We start from the raw sequence: 15,487 nt of genomic DNA, 5'->3' as shown, positions 1-15,487 counted from the left end.
CATTAAATGTAGACATATCATTAGTCTTGCTTGTCTAAGACAGCGTTTCTCAACCTGGGGGTCGAGATTCCTGAGGGGTTCACGAAGGGGTGTTAGAGAGGTTGCCAAAGATCATCAGAAAACCTAGTATTTTCTATTGGCCATGGGGGTTCTGTGTGGGAAGTCTGGCCTAATTCTATCACTGGAGGGGTTCAGAATGCTCTTTGATTGTAAGTGAACTATAAATCCCAGCAGCTACAACTCCCAAATATCAAGCGCTATTTCCCCCTAACACCATCAGTGTTCATATTTGGGCATATTGAGTATTTGTGCCAAGTTTGGTCCTGATCCATCATTGTTTGAGTCCACAGTAATATCTGGATACAGGTAAACTACAACTCCAAAACTCAAGGTCACTGCCCACCAAGCCCTTCCAGTATTTTCTGTTGGTCATGGTTGGGGGTTCTGTGTGGAACGTTTGACCCAATTTTATTGTTGGTGGAGTTCAGAATGCTCTTTGTAGGTGAACTATAAATTCCAGCAACTAAAACTCCCAAATAACAAAATCAATCCCCCCACAACCCCACCAGTATTCAAATTTGGACATATCGGGTATTTGTGCCAAATCTGATCTAGCGAATGGAAAGTATATCCTGCATATCAGATATTTACATTACAACTAATACAGTAGCAAAATTACAGTTATGAAGTAGCAACAAAAATAATTTTATAGTAGGGTGTCACCACAACATGAGGAAATGTATTAGGGGGGCGCAGCATTAGGAAGGGTTAGGGTTACTCATAGACATTGGGATTGTATGATTTTGGATGTTAAACAAGGTCAACCCTGGTTAGTACTTAGATGTGAGATCGCCAAAGGATACCAAGTGCAATAGGTTACATTTCAGAGGAAGGAAGTGGCAAAAATACCCCGGCCATCCTCCACCAATGTAGTGCATCTACTTTGTAGAATTAATGCAGTTTTATACCACTTCAATGCTAGAGACTCAGGGGAATTGTTGTTTGGTGAGGCACCAATACTCTTTGGCAGAGATGGCACCCAGGATTCTACAGCACTGAGCCATGGCAGTTCAAATGGGGACAAACTGCATTCAATGTAGACAGCACTATGAGTCTTGCTTGCCTAAGAAAACCCAGTGAAATCAATGGGGTCGCCCTAAGCGGACAGGGGATTTGAGGGCACACACATAAGCCACAGGGAACTACTGAGCTGTGCACCCCCGGCCATCCTCCACCTCCCCCCCCCCCCCCCCACTAAACCATAAATGCAAACCACTCCACTTTGCCTGGAGAAAGAAAGGAAAGAGGGAGGACAGCACCCAGCTGCTGCTGGCTCCCCTTGTCTTAACAAGGGACCATTCTCCTTCTCCTCCCTCCCCCTTCAGCCACGCTTCACAGCACAGATCTCAAATCTTAGCTTCCTTCTGATTGGGGGTGTGTATGTGTGTGCCAAGAATGAATGTATTGCCTGTGTTTCCTTACCACCAACACCTCAAACCCTCAACCTGATCTCTAGCAAACTATAAGGTGCATCCTTACACCCAAGCAAAAATCCTGCAGCCCCTCAAAGGGCACTTGTCAGTCATCTCCCAAAACCCAATCTGTAGAACCCAGTAAGCCCTATGTGCATCTATGATCCATTTTGTCCCCTAATCTAGCAGGCTTTGTACCCAAGACATTTCCCTCAAGGGTCCTACAAATCTGAATCCAGGAATAAAGGCAACGGGCTAGCTCCTATTCCAGGCACATCCAAGTTTGCCATTGCTAAGAGCTGTTTCTGGTTTTCTCTGGGCCCCTTTCCATTCACATATCCTCCATCTGTCCAGCTTTTCCTTGTGCCCGGTGCGCCAATTCATCCCTCGTTTCTCTCTCTCTCTTGACAGATGGATCCCCCTCCGTCTGCCTGAACATCCCTGAGTCTCTTAACCATGTTCTCCCCTTTGGATCCATCTCACGGATGGCCTTTCCATGTAGCAAAGAGTGACCCCTCTCCAGCACAACAGAACGAAAGATATGAAGGGGGGGGGGTTGTTCTATGGGATTCTGTATTCGCCCTATGCCTTTTTTTGCTTTGGGAGGGGGCTAGAACTATGCCAACTTGATAATAATCATAATAATAATAATCTTTATTTATACACCGCCACCATCTCCCCAAGGGGACTCAGGGCAGCTTACATGGGGCCAAGCTCTGCAATACAGTAAACAATATACAACAGAACACAGCAAATTAAAATAAAATACAAACCCATTTTAGACGCATCAGCAATATGAAATCACACATTTAAAACATAGAAATTGATCACATTGGGCAGGCCGATTTGAATGGATTAAAAAAAAATTAAAACACTGGTGGAACAGCAATGTAATGTCTCTAGAAAGGGGATCCGAGAGGTAGAGTAGGATGTGATTGCACTAGCAGGAGAATAAAGTGCTACCGAGGGCCATTTTACAGAGGTAGGTCATGTCAGGGTATTATTGATCATTCATCAATTGAAGGCACATTGGAACAGCCAGGTTTTCAAGCTCTTCCTGAAGATTGCCAGAGTGGGGGCTTGTCTAATATCTTTGGGGAGCAAGTTCCAGAGTGGGGGGGGGGGCACCACAGAAAAGGTCCTCTCCTGTTCCCCCTTTCATTCCTCTAAAATAGAGGCTCATAAGTATATTTGAACACTCCACTTCCTAGTTTTGTTCCTGGATTGTCCCTTCCTTCCTCTTAATTACCCCTCTTCTGTCCTTCTTTCCTGCATCCTTCCTTCCAAAGGGAGCACAACTCTATGATCACTGCCCTTTTATCAATCGCTTGAGGCTGCCAAAACTCTCTTGTGCCCCCACTCCAATTCCGATGAAAGCAGACATTTCCACCCACTCAAATACACCAGTATCCCCACCAACTTCTCCATCCACATTCCACATCTCCAGTCTTCCCAAAATAATGTGAAGCTCTCTTTGCCTGTCCCTGTGTTTATTTTCAATCTCTTTGTCCTTCTGAGTTCCACAATCTATTGAACCCAAGCTCTCACATGGAGGCAAAGCAATATCCCATTGCTCTGCAGAAGATGGAAAAGATGGCAGATTTGACTGTCAGACTGCTTGGAACTGTAAGTATCCCAGGCACAGGCCAAGTTTGGCTCTCCCTACCTCCAGGAGGACCAAAGTTGAGCCTTGCCAGCTGTTAAGAATTGTGGGAGTTGAAATCCAAAACACCTGACAGGAGGGTCGAAATTAACCCATGACTTCTTTCCCCTTCACCCCCAATGCATTCCCAACACAGCTCCTTTTGGACAGGCAAGAAGGTGCTCCAAAGGGCCACCATTTTTGCACAGTGAATTATTGGTGGCCCTCTTTCTTCCCTCTTTGGAAGAACTTTATAATTCTCTTAAGAAAGCTAAGAGCATTATTGAGGATCCATGTCAGCTGACATATCCTTTTTTCAAATTATTACCATCTGGCAGATGGTCCTGGGTGACCAAGACAAGGACAAATAGACTGAATGATAGTTTTTATCCTAGAGCTGTGGCTATGTTGGACTCTGTGGTTTCGCACTGATGTGGCATTGGGGGCTGTGCGGTGGTGGGGGTGTGGAGGGATGAGTGTGTTGGGTTTTGTGGTGTGTGCATGGGAAGGCATGCAATTTAATTGTGCAAGAGCACAACGACAAATACTGCTATTATATTCTCTCCACAACACCTCTTCCCAGAATCCCCAAAACATGTGTCTTTGGGGCCCAATCACACAGAGAGTAGTAGCAACACCAGAGGCATGATGGTCATCTGTCAAGGGTATTTAGGCTGGGTTTTTTCTCACAGCATGGGGTCTCTCTCCCATCTCCTGGTTGCTTGGCTAACCTTTCTCTCCTCTCAGCTTCCCCACTTCCTGTCCTTTTAATTATTGTTGTTATTATTATTATTATATTTTTATTTCTTAACCACCTTTCCCCATGGCTCGAGGAGAGTAATAGCACAGTTAAAAACATACAAATATTATATAAAAATTCTACAAACACACATTAGAGCTCAGTTAATAAAAGATACTGATAAAAACATTTCTGTAAAATATACATTAATTACACAGGACTGAGACCAAAACACATGACACAGGTTTTAGAATCAAGCTTTCAACGGACTGGGTAGACCTGCCAGAAGACATAGGTTTTTAGATGGTTTTAAAATTCTGACAGCTGATCTAACCATCTGAGCTTTTCAGCAGGTCATTCCACAGTTATAGGACAGCCGACGAAAAGATCCGCTGGGTGATGGTGGCCAATCAAGTTCTGGCTGGTTGGGGCAGACCTCCCCCCCCCCCCGCCCCCCAAGACCTAAGTGTGTGGGGTGGATTGTATGGCAGAAGGCAATCAGCTGGATCAGCTGGAATTAAATCCAGACAAGACAAAGATACTCCTGGTCAGTCGTAAGGCAGAACAGGATATAGGGTTACAACCTTTGTTGGATGTGGTTACACTCCCCTGAAGACGCAGGTTCACAGTCTGGGGGTGTTCCTAGATTCATCGCTGACTCTGGAGCCTCAAGTGTTGGCTGTGGCCAGGAGTGTCTACGAACAGATAAAACTTGTGTGCCAGCTCCACCCATACTTTGAAACACCTGACCTGGCCACTGTATATAAATGTATATAAATAAATAGAGCGGTATATAAATAATCATATTCACTGTATATAAATGTATATAAATAAATAGGGCGGTATATAAATAAAGTTTTGTTGTTGTTATTGTCCATATCTTAGTCACATTCCATTTGGACTACTGTGACATTCTCTACAAGGGGCTGCCTTTGCAGACAGTTCAGAAGCTTCAATTAGTACAGAGATCAGCAGCCAGACTACTAACCAGAGCTCCACACAGGGAGAGATCCACTCCCATGTTGTGGTAGCTGGTCTCCTTCTGGGCTAGATATGAAGTGCTGGTTATTATTTTTAAAGCCCTAAACAATTCGGCTCCAGGCTATTTGAAAAACCACATCTCATCTTATAAACCAACTCAACCCTGTGGAGGCCCTGGTCTAAGTCCCACCCCCAACTCAAGAATTTCTGGTGGGAAAGAGAGAGGGGGGCTTCTCCGTGATTGCCCCCACCTCTGGAACACCCTCCCTAGGTAGATAAGGATGGCCTCCCTCCTCTCCTTAAAAAAAACTATTGCAAACTCACTAGTGCTCTTTAGCACATGGAGAGGAGGACTAGATAATCACAGCTGATACACCTCTGGATATCAGCATTGTACTCTGGCCTTGTCGGCTCGGTTGGTGCTGTGAAATCAAATTAATTTTAAAAATTTTAATGAACCTTTAGTGGCTTTATAAATTGAGGCTCATGTTCCTTATGTTGAGATAAAATCTGTTGTTTAATTGATTATGTAATGTTAGGTCTCATGTATATAATGTGTTGTTTGATGTTGGATTATTTTGGGATTTGGAGTAGGCCATTGAATGTAATGATGGACATGGCTGTCTTAAGATACTGAATGTTTGCCTTTGTGTTTGTTGGAATTCGCATTGGGGAGACAGGGCGGAATACAAATAAAGTTTGTATTCACACTTGCCTCCAGCAGACAAGAGTTCTTTATTCCATCCTGGACTTTCAACAGATATACAAACTGATCTCTACAGGTCAATGGATACGCCAACATAGACATCAGAAGAGCTGCAAGACCGAGAACAAGCCACGAGAGTAAAGACATAGATCCACCCAGAGGAAAAGTGTTCTTACAATACATCAAGGAAACCACTGACCGTATAGGGAAGCTGATGAAGAAAAACAACCTACAAACTATCTACAGACCAACTAAGAAAATTCAACAAATGCTACGTTCAGCAAAGGACAAGAGGGATCCTCTCACCTCTGCAGGAGTCTACCATATACTATGCAGCTGTGGACAAGTCTACAGAGGGACCAACAAATTCAGCATTTATTTATTATTTATTTTACTACATTTATATACCGTACCTCTCAGCCTGAGGGCGACTCAGAGTGGTTTAAAATTGGCAATAATTCAATACCACATAATTATTACAATTAAAACCACCATAAAATACTGTTAAAAACATTAACATACAATACACAATGTAAAATCCACAGAGAACCATAAAACATTGCCCAAACATGAATCAAGGAACATGAAAGACACTGCAGACTAACTCAACCAGAGCAGAGCACCCGATGAACCAACCTGGACACATTTGAGAACATAAAAATACTGGGCTACTCTAACCACCACCATGTCAAACGACATAAAGAAGCCATTGAAATCCACAAGCATGTGGACAATTTCAACAGAAAGGAGGAAACCATGAAAATGAACAAAATCTGGCTAGCAGTATTTTTTTAAAAAAAAACCCTCTAAAATCAGGACAGAAATGAAAGAACAACACTCTGAAAACAAAGTATAATGCCTAGATCCAGGGAAGTCATGCTTCCCTTCTATTCTTCCTTGGTCAGACCACTTTACCTGGAATCAAACTGTGTCCAATTCTGGGCACCGCAATTGAAGGGGGTTGTTGACAAGCTGGAATGTGCCCAGAGGAGGGTGACTAAAAGGATCAAGAGTCTGGAGAACAAGCCCTATGAGGAGTGGCTTAAAGAGCTGGGCATGTTTAGCCTGCAGAAGAGAAGGCTGAGAGGAGACATGAGGGCCATGCATAAATATGTGAGGGGAAGTCATATGGAGGAGGAGGCTTGTTTTCTGCTGCCCTGGACACTAGGACAAGGAACAATGGCTTCAAATGACAGGAAGGGAGATTACACCAGAACATTAGAAAGAACTTCCTGACTGTAAGAGCTGTTCGGCAGTGGTACTCTCTGCCCCGGAGTGTGGTGGAGGCTCCTTCTTTTGAGGCTTTTAAGCAGAAGCTGGATGTTGGGTGTGCTTTGAATGCAATTTTCCCGCTTCTTGGCAGAATGAGGTTGGACGGGATGGCCCATGAGATCCATTACAACTCAATGATTCTACGATTCTATGGCAGGTATGGGCAATCTTCATCCCTCCAGGTGGCGCAATGGGTTAAACCAGAGGTTCTCAAACTAGAGCCCGGGGGCCGGATACGGCCCTCCAAGGTCATTTATCCGGCCCTCACTCATGGTCAACGTAAGTCTAAAATGACTTGAAAGCACAAAACAACAACAATATATCTCATCAGCCCAAAGCAGGTGCACACTTCCCATTGAAATACTAATATGCTTATATTTGTTAAAATTGTTCTTCGTTTTAATTACTGTATTATTTTAAAGTGGGGGGGTTTTTTGCACTACAAATAAGATATGTGCAATGGGCATAGGAATTCATTCATGGCTTTTTCAAATTATAATCCGGCCCTCCAACAGTTTGAGGGATTGTGACCTGGCCCTCTGTTTAAAAGGTTTGAGGACCCCTGGGTTAAACCCTTGTGCCGGTAGGTCTGAAGACCGACAGGTTAGAGCAGGGGTCCTCAAAGTACGGCACGGGGGCCAGAAGCAGCCCGCCAAGGGCATTTATCCGGCCCGCCGAGAAGGAGGCCTCTGTCTTAATGGAATCAGTCTTGACTCTGCTAACGCAGAGCTCCTTTCGTTCTTTCTGTCTCCCCCTCAAGCTCTCTCTCTTTCTCCCCGTTTCAGTCTCTCCCCCTTTCCCCTCTCTTTTTCTTTCTCTTTCTCCTTCCTTTCTCTCTTTCTCCCTCTTTTTTTCCTCTCTCTTTCTCCTCTTCTTCCCTTTCTTCCCCGAAGGAGGTGAAGGCGGCGGTGGGTGTGGAGCACTGCGGCTGCTGCTTGGAAGAGCGGAGGCAAGAGAATTTGTTGCCTCCACTCTTCCAGAAAAGACACAGAGCTGCCAATAGGCAGCCCCGAAGCTTCCCCTCACCATCCAGCCCTCCCTCCTTCCTTCCACCTCTACCTGAATGCTGGGCTCAAGGAGCCCCTGCAAAGCACCCCCCCCCCCAGTTAAACAGGAAGGGGGGAGAGTGGGGCAGCAGAAACGCCAGCCTCCTGGAGGAAAGACGTCTCCTCAAAACCTGGGGTAACTTTTCTTCCCTTCTTTGTCCTCTGCTTCTCTTTGGCAAATCCAAGCTCCTGCTGTGAAAACAGCCGGTAGGTAGGCTGTTGGGAATTGTGGGAATTGAATTCCCAAACACAAGGAGGACCCAAGTTGACCCATGCCTGCTTTCAAAAATACCAATGATATTTAATTCTGTTGTAATGTTTCATATATTTGTAGATTTTAAATAGTATTGAAATGTAAACTGCTTTGGCCCCTTCCACACAGCTGTATAAAATCCACACTGAACTGGTTTATATGGCAGTGTGGACTCTTGATAATGCAGTTCAAAGCAGATACTGTGGATTATCTGCCTTGATATTCTGGGTTATATGGCTGTTTGGAAGAGCCCTTTGAGGGCCCTTCAAGACAGGTCCTATATCCCAGGATCTGATCCTAGGTTTTCTCTTTATACCAGGTTATCTGGCAGTGAAGACTTATATAATCCAGTTTAAAAAAGAAAACCTGGGATCAGATCCTGGGATCAGATCCTGGGATATAGGGCCTGTCTGATAGGGCCCACAGTCTCCTTGTGGAGACAAGAAGTGGTGTATAAATAAACATAATAAACATAATAAACATAATAATAATAATAATAATAATAATAATAGCCCTCCTCTTCTGATCTCCTGCTTTGGTCAGAGCTTCCCCCCTGGAATAACACTCTGAAACCAAATTGGAGAACAAAAATCTGTTCCTGGCTTGAAAGTGTTATTTCCTGTTTAATTGTGTGGCTCTTACTTTGAAAGTAGTTGTTCTCCAGAAACTGTGTGGCTGCCACAAACTATGATGAATCTTTTGGTCATGGGTGTTCTGTATGCCAAGTTTGGTTGAATTTCATTGCTGGGGAATTCAGAATGCTCTTTGATTGCAGGATTTACTGCAACTTCCACATGTTTGAGTGTATTTTAACCAAACCTCTCCAGTATTTTCTGTTGGTCATGGGAGTTCGACTGATAGGTTGATCAGTAAACATATTAATGGGTTCCTTGCTGTTATATTAAGACTGTTACTCTTGCTACGACAATCTTGAAGCCAAAACTTCATTTGTTTGTAATTAGAAATAAATATTTAACAATATATAATTACATATTGTTTTTGTGATTAATCACTATGCTTTATGTTCAGTTTGTAACAATGAAACTACATCCTGCATATCAAATATTTACATTATGATTCATAACAGTAGCAAAATAAGGTATGTGCTTTGTGCATAGGAATTTGATCATAGTTTTTTTTAAAAAAAAGAAACCTATAGTCTGGCCCTCCAACAGTCTGAGGGACAGTGAACTGGCCCCCTGTTTAAAAAGTTTGAGGACCCCTGGGTTAGAGGTTCGAATCTGGGGAGTTCTAGCTCCCCATATGGGGACATGAGAGAACCCTTCCACAAGGATAGTAAAACATCAAAACATCTGGGTGTCCACTGGGCAATGTCCTTGCAGACAGCCAATTCTCTCACACCAGAAGCAACCTGCTGTTTCTCAAGTTGCTCCTGACAAGAGAAAAAAGCCTTCCAGGTGTTCTGGACTTCAACTCCCAAAATGCTTAACAGCCCCAGCCCTTTCCTTCTCTTTTCCTGCCTGTTCTAGGGGAATTCCAGACATGAAACAATAAAGGCCAGCTAACACCTACCAACAAAGGATTTATTAAATGGATGAACCCAGAGGGTGCTCAACAATGCTTCCTCTTCATCCAGGAAAGAAGTGACAAGTGGAGTGTCGCAGGGTTCTGTCCTGGGCCCGGTCCTGTTCAACATCTTTATTAATGACTTAGATGAAGGGCTAGAAGGCATGATCATCAAGTTTGCAGACGACACCAAATTGGGAGGGATAGCCAATACTCCAGAGGACAGGAGCAGGATTCAAAACCATCTTGACAGATTGGAGAGATGGGCCAAAACTAACAAAATGAAGTTCAACAGTGACAAATGCAAGATACTCCACTTTGGCAGGAAAAGCGAAATGCAAAGATACAGAATGGGGGACGCCTGGCTCGAGAGCAGTACTTGTGAAAAAGATCTTGGAATCCTTGTGGACAACAAGTTAAACATGAGCCAACAATGTGATGTGGCGGCAAAAAAAGCCAATGGGATTTTGTCCTGCATCAATAGGAGCATAGTGTCTAGATCTAAGGAAGTAATGCTACCCCTTTATTCTGCCTTGGTTAGACCACACCTGGAATATTGTGTCCAATTCTGGGCACCACAATTCAAGAGAGATATTGACAAGCTGGAATGTGTCCAGAGGAGGCCGACTAAAATGGTCAAGGGTCTGGAGAACAAGCCCTATGAGGAGTGGCTTAAGGAGCTGGGCATGTTTAGCCTGGAGAAGGCTGAGACATGATAGCCATGTATAAATATGTGAGAGGAAGCCACAGGGAGGAGGGAGCAAGCTTGTTTTCTGCTTCCCTGGAGACTAGGACACGAATCAATGGCTTCAAACTACAAGAAAGGAGATTCCATCTGAACACGAGGAAGAACTTCCTGACTGTGAGAGCTGTTCAGCAGTGGAGCTCTCTGCCCCGAAGTGTGGCGGAGGCTCCTTCTTTGGAAGCTTTTAAACAGAGGCTGGATGGCCATCTGTCGGAGGTGATTTGAATGCAATATTCCTGCTTCTTGGCAGGGAGTTGGACTGGATGGCCCATGAGGTCTCTTCCAACTCTTTGATTCTATGATTCTATTGTCGAAGGCTTTCATGGCGGAATCACTGGGTTGTAGGTTTTTTCGGGCTATACGGCCATGTTCTAGAGCAGTGGTTTTCAACCTGTGGGTCCCCAGATGTTTTGGCCTTCAACTCCCAGAAATCCTAACAGCTGGTAAAGTGGCTGGGTTGTAGGTCAAAAACACCTGGAGACCCATAGGTTGAGAACCACTGTAGAGGCATTTTCTTCTGACGTTTCGCCTGCATCTACAGCAAGCATCCTCAGAGGTTGCGAGGTCCCCCAGGAAGGAAGCAGCCAGGCATTGAATGTTAATCAAGGTAGCTAATTGCACCATTCACACTTGCCTCTAACAGACAAAGAGTTTTTTCTCCCACCCTGGACATTTCAGATATATAAACTCTACTTCCCTAGTTTCCTACAGACCTCACAATCACTGAGGATGCCTGCCACAGATGTGGGCGAAACGTCAGGAGGGCATGTTACTGGAACATGGCTGGGCAGCCCGGACAACCCAAAGTTGTGATGATGATGGGCTATCTGTGTAGGATGCTTGGCTTGGGCCTTTCCTATATGGCATGCGGTCGGCCTGGATGGCCTCAGGGGTCTCCACCTATTAATGTGCTAATAGCCATTGAAAGTGTGTCCTCTCAGCCGAAGCAGAGGGCCGGAAGCAGAACTTCACCCGCCCGTGGCCCTCCTCTGCAGGTCTCACTCCTCCTCGGAGTCCTTTCCGCCCTCTCAAGGGCCCTCTTGGACCCCTCCGTACCTGCTCCCGAGGGTCCAGCTTCCATCCCATCCACGCGGGCGCCGCCCAAGCCTCGCCGGTAAGGAGAGCGGTGCTATCGGCGGCCGAAGAGGCCGGACACGGGTGCCACTCCCGCCGCGGCCTCCCTCACTCTGCTGTGGCCGACGCGGGACGAACTGCGCCCGCGCGGCGGCGCCAGCCAATCCGCGTTTCCCACCACGCGTCACCGGAAGCCCCGCCCCCCGGCTCGCCTCCCCGCCCCTTCGCTTCTTCAAAGAAGTACACAAATAAGGAGGCCGCCCTCAGGCAATCACTTCCGCGTGCTGTTGGAACGCCTCCGTGTAGCCAAAGGGAAGAAGCACACCTTCTGCATCCTCCCTAATGCTGTTAGGGAACTCTCCAAAATAGCAGAGTCTTTATATATTTTGGGAGATATGGGGTAAATTTATTTATTTATTTATTTATTTATTTACTGTATTTGTTTACCCCCTTTCCCAGTTGGCGACTCAAGGCGGTTTCCAACAAATAAGTATACATAAAACATAATACAGATAAAACATTAAACAATATAAAACATCACAAAAGCAATAAAAACAACATCATCAGCGACTCATTATTCTCAAGCATTGTCCAATTCCATTGTCAGGTCATTCGATTTTCTATATTAGCTACTCTGTATTTGTAAACGCTTGCACGAATAGCCACGTTTTAACTTGCCTCCAAAACGTCAAGAGGGAGGGAGCAGATCTGATTTCCTAGGGAGGGTGTTCCATAGCCGATTGAGTTAAATTGATTGAGTTTCTATCAGGCCTGGGCAAACTTGGGCCCTCCCTCCAGGTGTTTTGGACTTCAACTCCCACAATTCCTAACAGCCAGAATTGTAGGAGTTGAAGTCCAAAACACCTGGAGGGAGGGCCCAAGTTTGCTCAGGCCTGGTTTATATTGATTGAAGGAAAAGAAAGCAAACCTGCAACAGAAACAATGAAATAAGACAATGGAATAAGGGTCAAACAAAAGGGAAAATAATAATAATAATAATAATAATAATAATAATAATAAATAATGCACTTGCAACCATTGAGATAGCAATAATGGAAGAAGCCATTCAGCTTGCATACAGCACAGTAGTAATTGTAACACAAAAACTGGGAATACAACAACTGAAACCCGTAAGACAAATGATTTGAGAACCAAATAGAAAATAAAGCTGGAGTTAAAAATTAAGAGCTTATGATCAGATGCAAGCAATCTAAAGGACCAAAAACTGAAGAATGTTAAAATAAAGAAAAAAACGATTAAAAAATATTGACTGAACACAAGAAAAATTGAAGAAGCTCTTGAAATTGTGAAACAACAAATCACGGCAACAGCCAGAAAAATTGAGCGATATGAAGCTAGAGTCATCCAATGCAAACAAAATCAACTCTTCCAATTTGATCAGAGGTGGTTCTAAGAAAGTCTGAATCAGCAGGTGGCTGTGAAAAATGAAAAACCAAAAATACAAATGCATTCTGGAAAGATCTGTGGGAAACAGAGAAAGGTTACAACAACAAAAAAACTGCGTGGATAAAAGACTTTGAAAATAATTTTTCAGAGAACAAAATGAGAACCTTGGAAATAAGAACAGAAATGATCACTGAAAGAATGAAGAAAGTCAAGAACTGGACATCACCTGGCAATAATCAACTGCACGGACTTTGGCTTAAATATCTGATTAGCCTGCAATCAAAAATGGCCAAACAATTCAATGAGATACTGCAAACTGGAAACATCAGGAAATGGATAACAACTGGGAAGACATATTTGATACAGAAAGATCCAGCAAAAGGGATAATAGCAGGAAACATGTCTGCCTAAAATGTTCAAACTGCTGACAGGATTACTGACAGGATTAATCCAGTATTACTTGGAGGAAAATAACATCTAGCCAGTAGAACAAAAAGGCAATAAAAGAAGATGTAGGGGCACGAAAGATCAGCTTCTAATTGACAAAATGATACTGGAGAATTGCAAAAGCCGCAAAACAAACCTCTATACAACTTGGATTGATTACAAAAAAGCATTTGACTCGCTGCCACATTGTTGGATTATCAAATGTCTAGATGTCATCGGGGCTTGTGAAAATATTAGAAAGTTCACTGAAAATGCAATGAAACAATAGAAAACTGAGTTGTTCGTGGGCAATGAAAGCTATGGAACTGTTAACATCAAGAGAGGAATTTTTCAAGGTGACTCAATGTCACCACTGCTGTTCATCATTGCAATGATCCCACTGTCAGTAATTCTACAGAAAACAAACCTAGGCTACCAAACAGCAAGAAACTCACCAAAAAAATTCCCACTTACTGTACGTGGATGATCTAAAGCTTTATGGAAAATCAGAAACTGAAATCGAGTCACTGACCAACACAGTCAGAATCTTCAGCACTAACATCAGTATGGAGTTTGCCTAGACAAATGTGCCACAGTGGCATTAAAGAAAGGGAAAATTACACACAGCGAGGGCATGGAGATGCCAAATGGACAAACCATAAAGTGCAATCAGCCTGAAGCCTATAAATATCTGGGCATACTACAGTTGGACAATATCAAGCATGGGCAAGTGAAAAATGTGCTATAATATAGATGGGTTCCTGAATGAAATGCATACAACAAAAATACCACTTGTATAACATAAACAATGATATAATTGAACAACAGTATATAAACATGCTGCACTGTTCACCTCACAGCGACAACAAACAATATGGTGCAAATTTTTAGTGCAGTCGTATCTTCTTATAAGTAGCTTGTGGATCAGATGTTCTATATGTATGCTACTGGAGTAAAACATTGATTTGTACATTAATTTCAGTCCACCAGAGGAAGGCCTGAGGTAGGCCGAAACTGGTCGTGGTCGGCTGATCCACAAGCTACTTATAAGAAGATACGACTGTACTAAAAATTTGCACCATATTGTTTGTTGTCACTGTGAGGTTAACAGTGCAGCATGTTTATATATTGTTGTTGAATTATATCATACTTTATGTTATACAAGTGGTATTTTTGTTGTATGCAAGTGAAAAATGTGGTCAGCAAAGAATATATCCAAAGTGTCAGAAAGGTTTTGAAGAGCAAACTAAATGGCGGAAATATGACAAAGGCTTTCAACACCTGGGCCATCCCCATCATTAGATACACTGCTGGGATTGTGAACTGGACACAAGCAGAACTGGATGATCTGGACAGAAAAACAAGAAAACTGATGACAATCCACTACTCATTACACCTACATAGTGATGTCGACAGACTTTACCTGCCCAGAAAATCAGAATGCAGAGAGAGGGCTTCTGCAAGTGAAACAAACGGTAGAAGAAGAGAAACATGCAGTGACAGATTATGTGAAAGGCAGTCAAGAGCCAACATTGAGGGAAGTCAATAGTAGTAAACTGCTTAAAGTGCAAAAGACAAAGAGCGAATACCGTAAAAACACAATCCAGAGCAGAAGAAAATTGAGAGCCAAATTGACAAAGAAAAAACATGGCTGTGGTTCACAAATGGAACTCTTTAAAAGGAGATGGAGGGCCTGATTCTGGCAGTTCAAGAACAAGCCATTTGAACCAATGCCATCAAAGCCAGAATTTAAATGTCGACGGCAGATCCAAATGTAGACTCTGCAAGGAAGCAGATGAAACAGTAGATCACATCCTCAGCTGCTGCAAGAAGATCATGCAGAAAGACTACAAGCAGAGGCATAACACCGTTGCTCAGATGATTAATTGGAACTTGTGCCACAAATAACATCTGCCTGTGATAAAGAACTGGTGGAATCACAAGATTGAAAAAGTTACAGAGAATGAACACACCAAGCTATTCTGGGAGTTCCAGATTCAGACAGGCAGAATTCTGGAGCATAATAGTCCTGACCTCATAATCGCATTAAAAAACAAAGTATGGATCGTCGATGTCGCAATCCCAGGTGACAGCAGGATTGCAGAGAAACAACAGGAAAAGCTGACACGATATGAGGATTTAAAAATCAAACTGCAAAGACTTTGGCACAAGCCAGTAAAGGTGGTCCCAGTGGTGA

General features: G+C 43.6%; 1 protein-coding gene across 5 annotated transcripts in view; it reads right to left on the bottom strand.

Annotated features, from left to right (window-relative positions):
- The window catches only part of LOC137095714 (protein argonaute-1-like), a 247,671-nt gene extending 236,074 nt beyond the window's left edge, over window positions 1-11,597 (bottom strand). For 4 of the 5 annotated variants that reach the window (XM_067462512.1, XM_067462513.1, XM_067462514.1 and 1 more), the window contains exon 1: window positions 11,440-11,527. In XM_067462512.1, the coding sequence (XP_067318613.1) occupies window positions 11,440-11,464 (25 nt within the window). In that variant the 5' untranslated portion in view covers window positions 11,465-11,527. Of the gene's footprint in view, window positions 1-11,439 lie in introns of all 5 variants that reach the window. The other variant, XM_067462517.1, reaches the window with a different exon arrangement.
- Between the last annotated feature and the right edge of the window lie 3,890 nt (window positions 11,598-15,487).

Source organism: Anolis sagrei, chromosome Y (assembly GCF_037176765.1).
Source record: "Anolis sagrei isolate rAnoSag1 chromosome Y, rAnoSag1.mat, whole genome shotgun sequence".
NCBI lineage: Eukaryota > Metazoa > Chordata > Lepidosauria > Squamata > Dactyloidae > Anolis > Anolis sagrei.
This window is presented reverse-complemented; position numbering and strand designations above follow the sequence as displayed.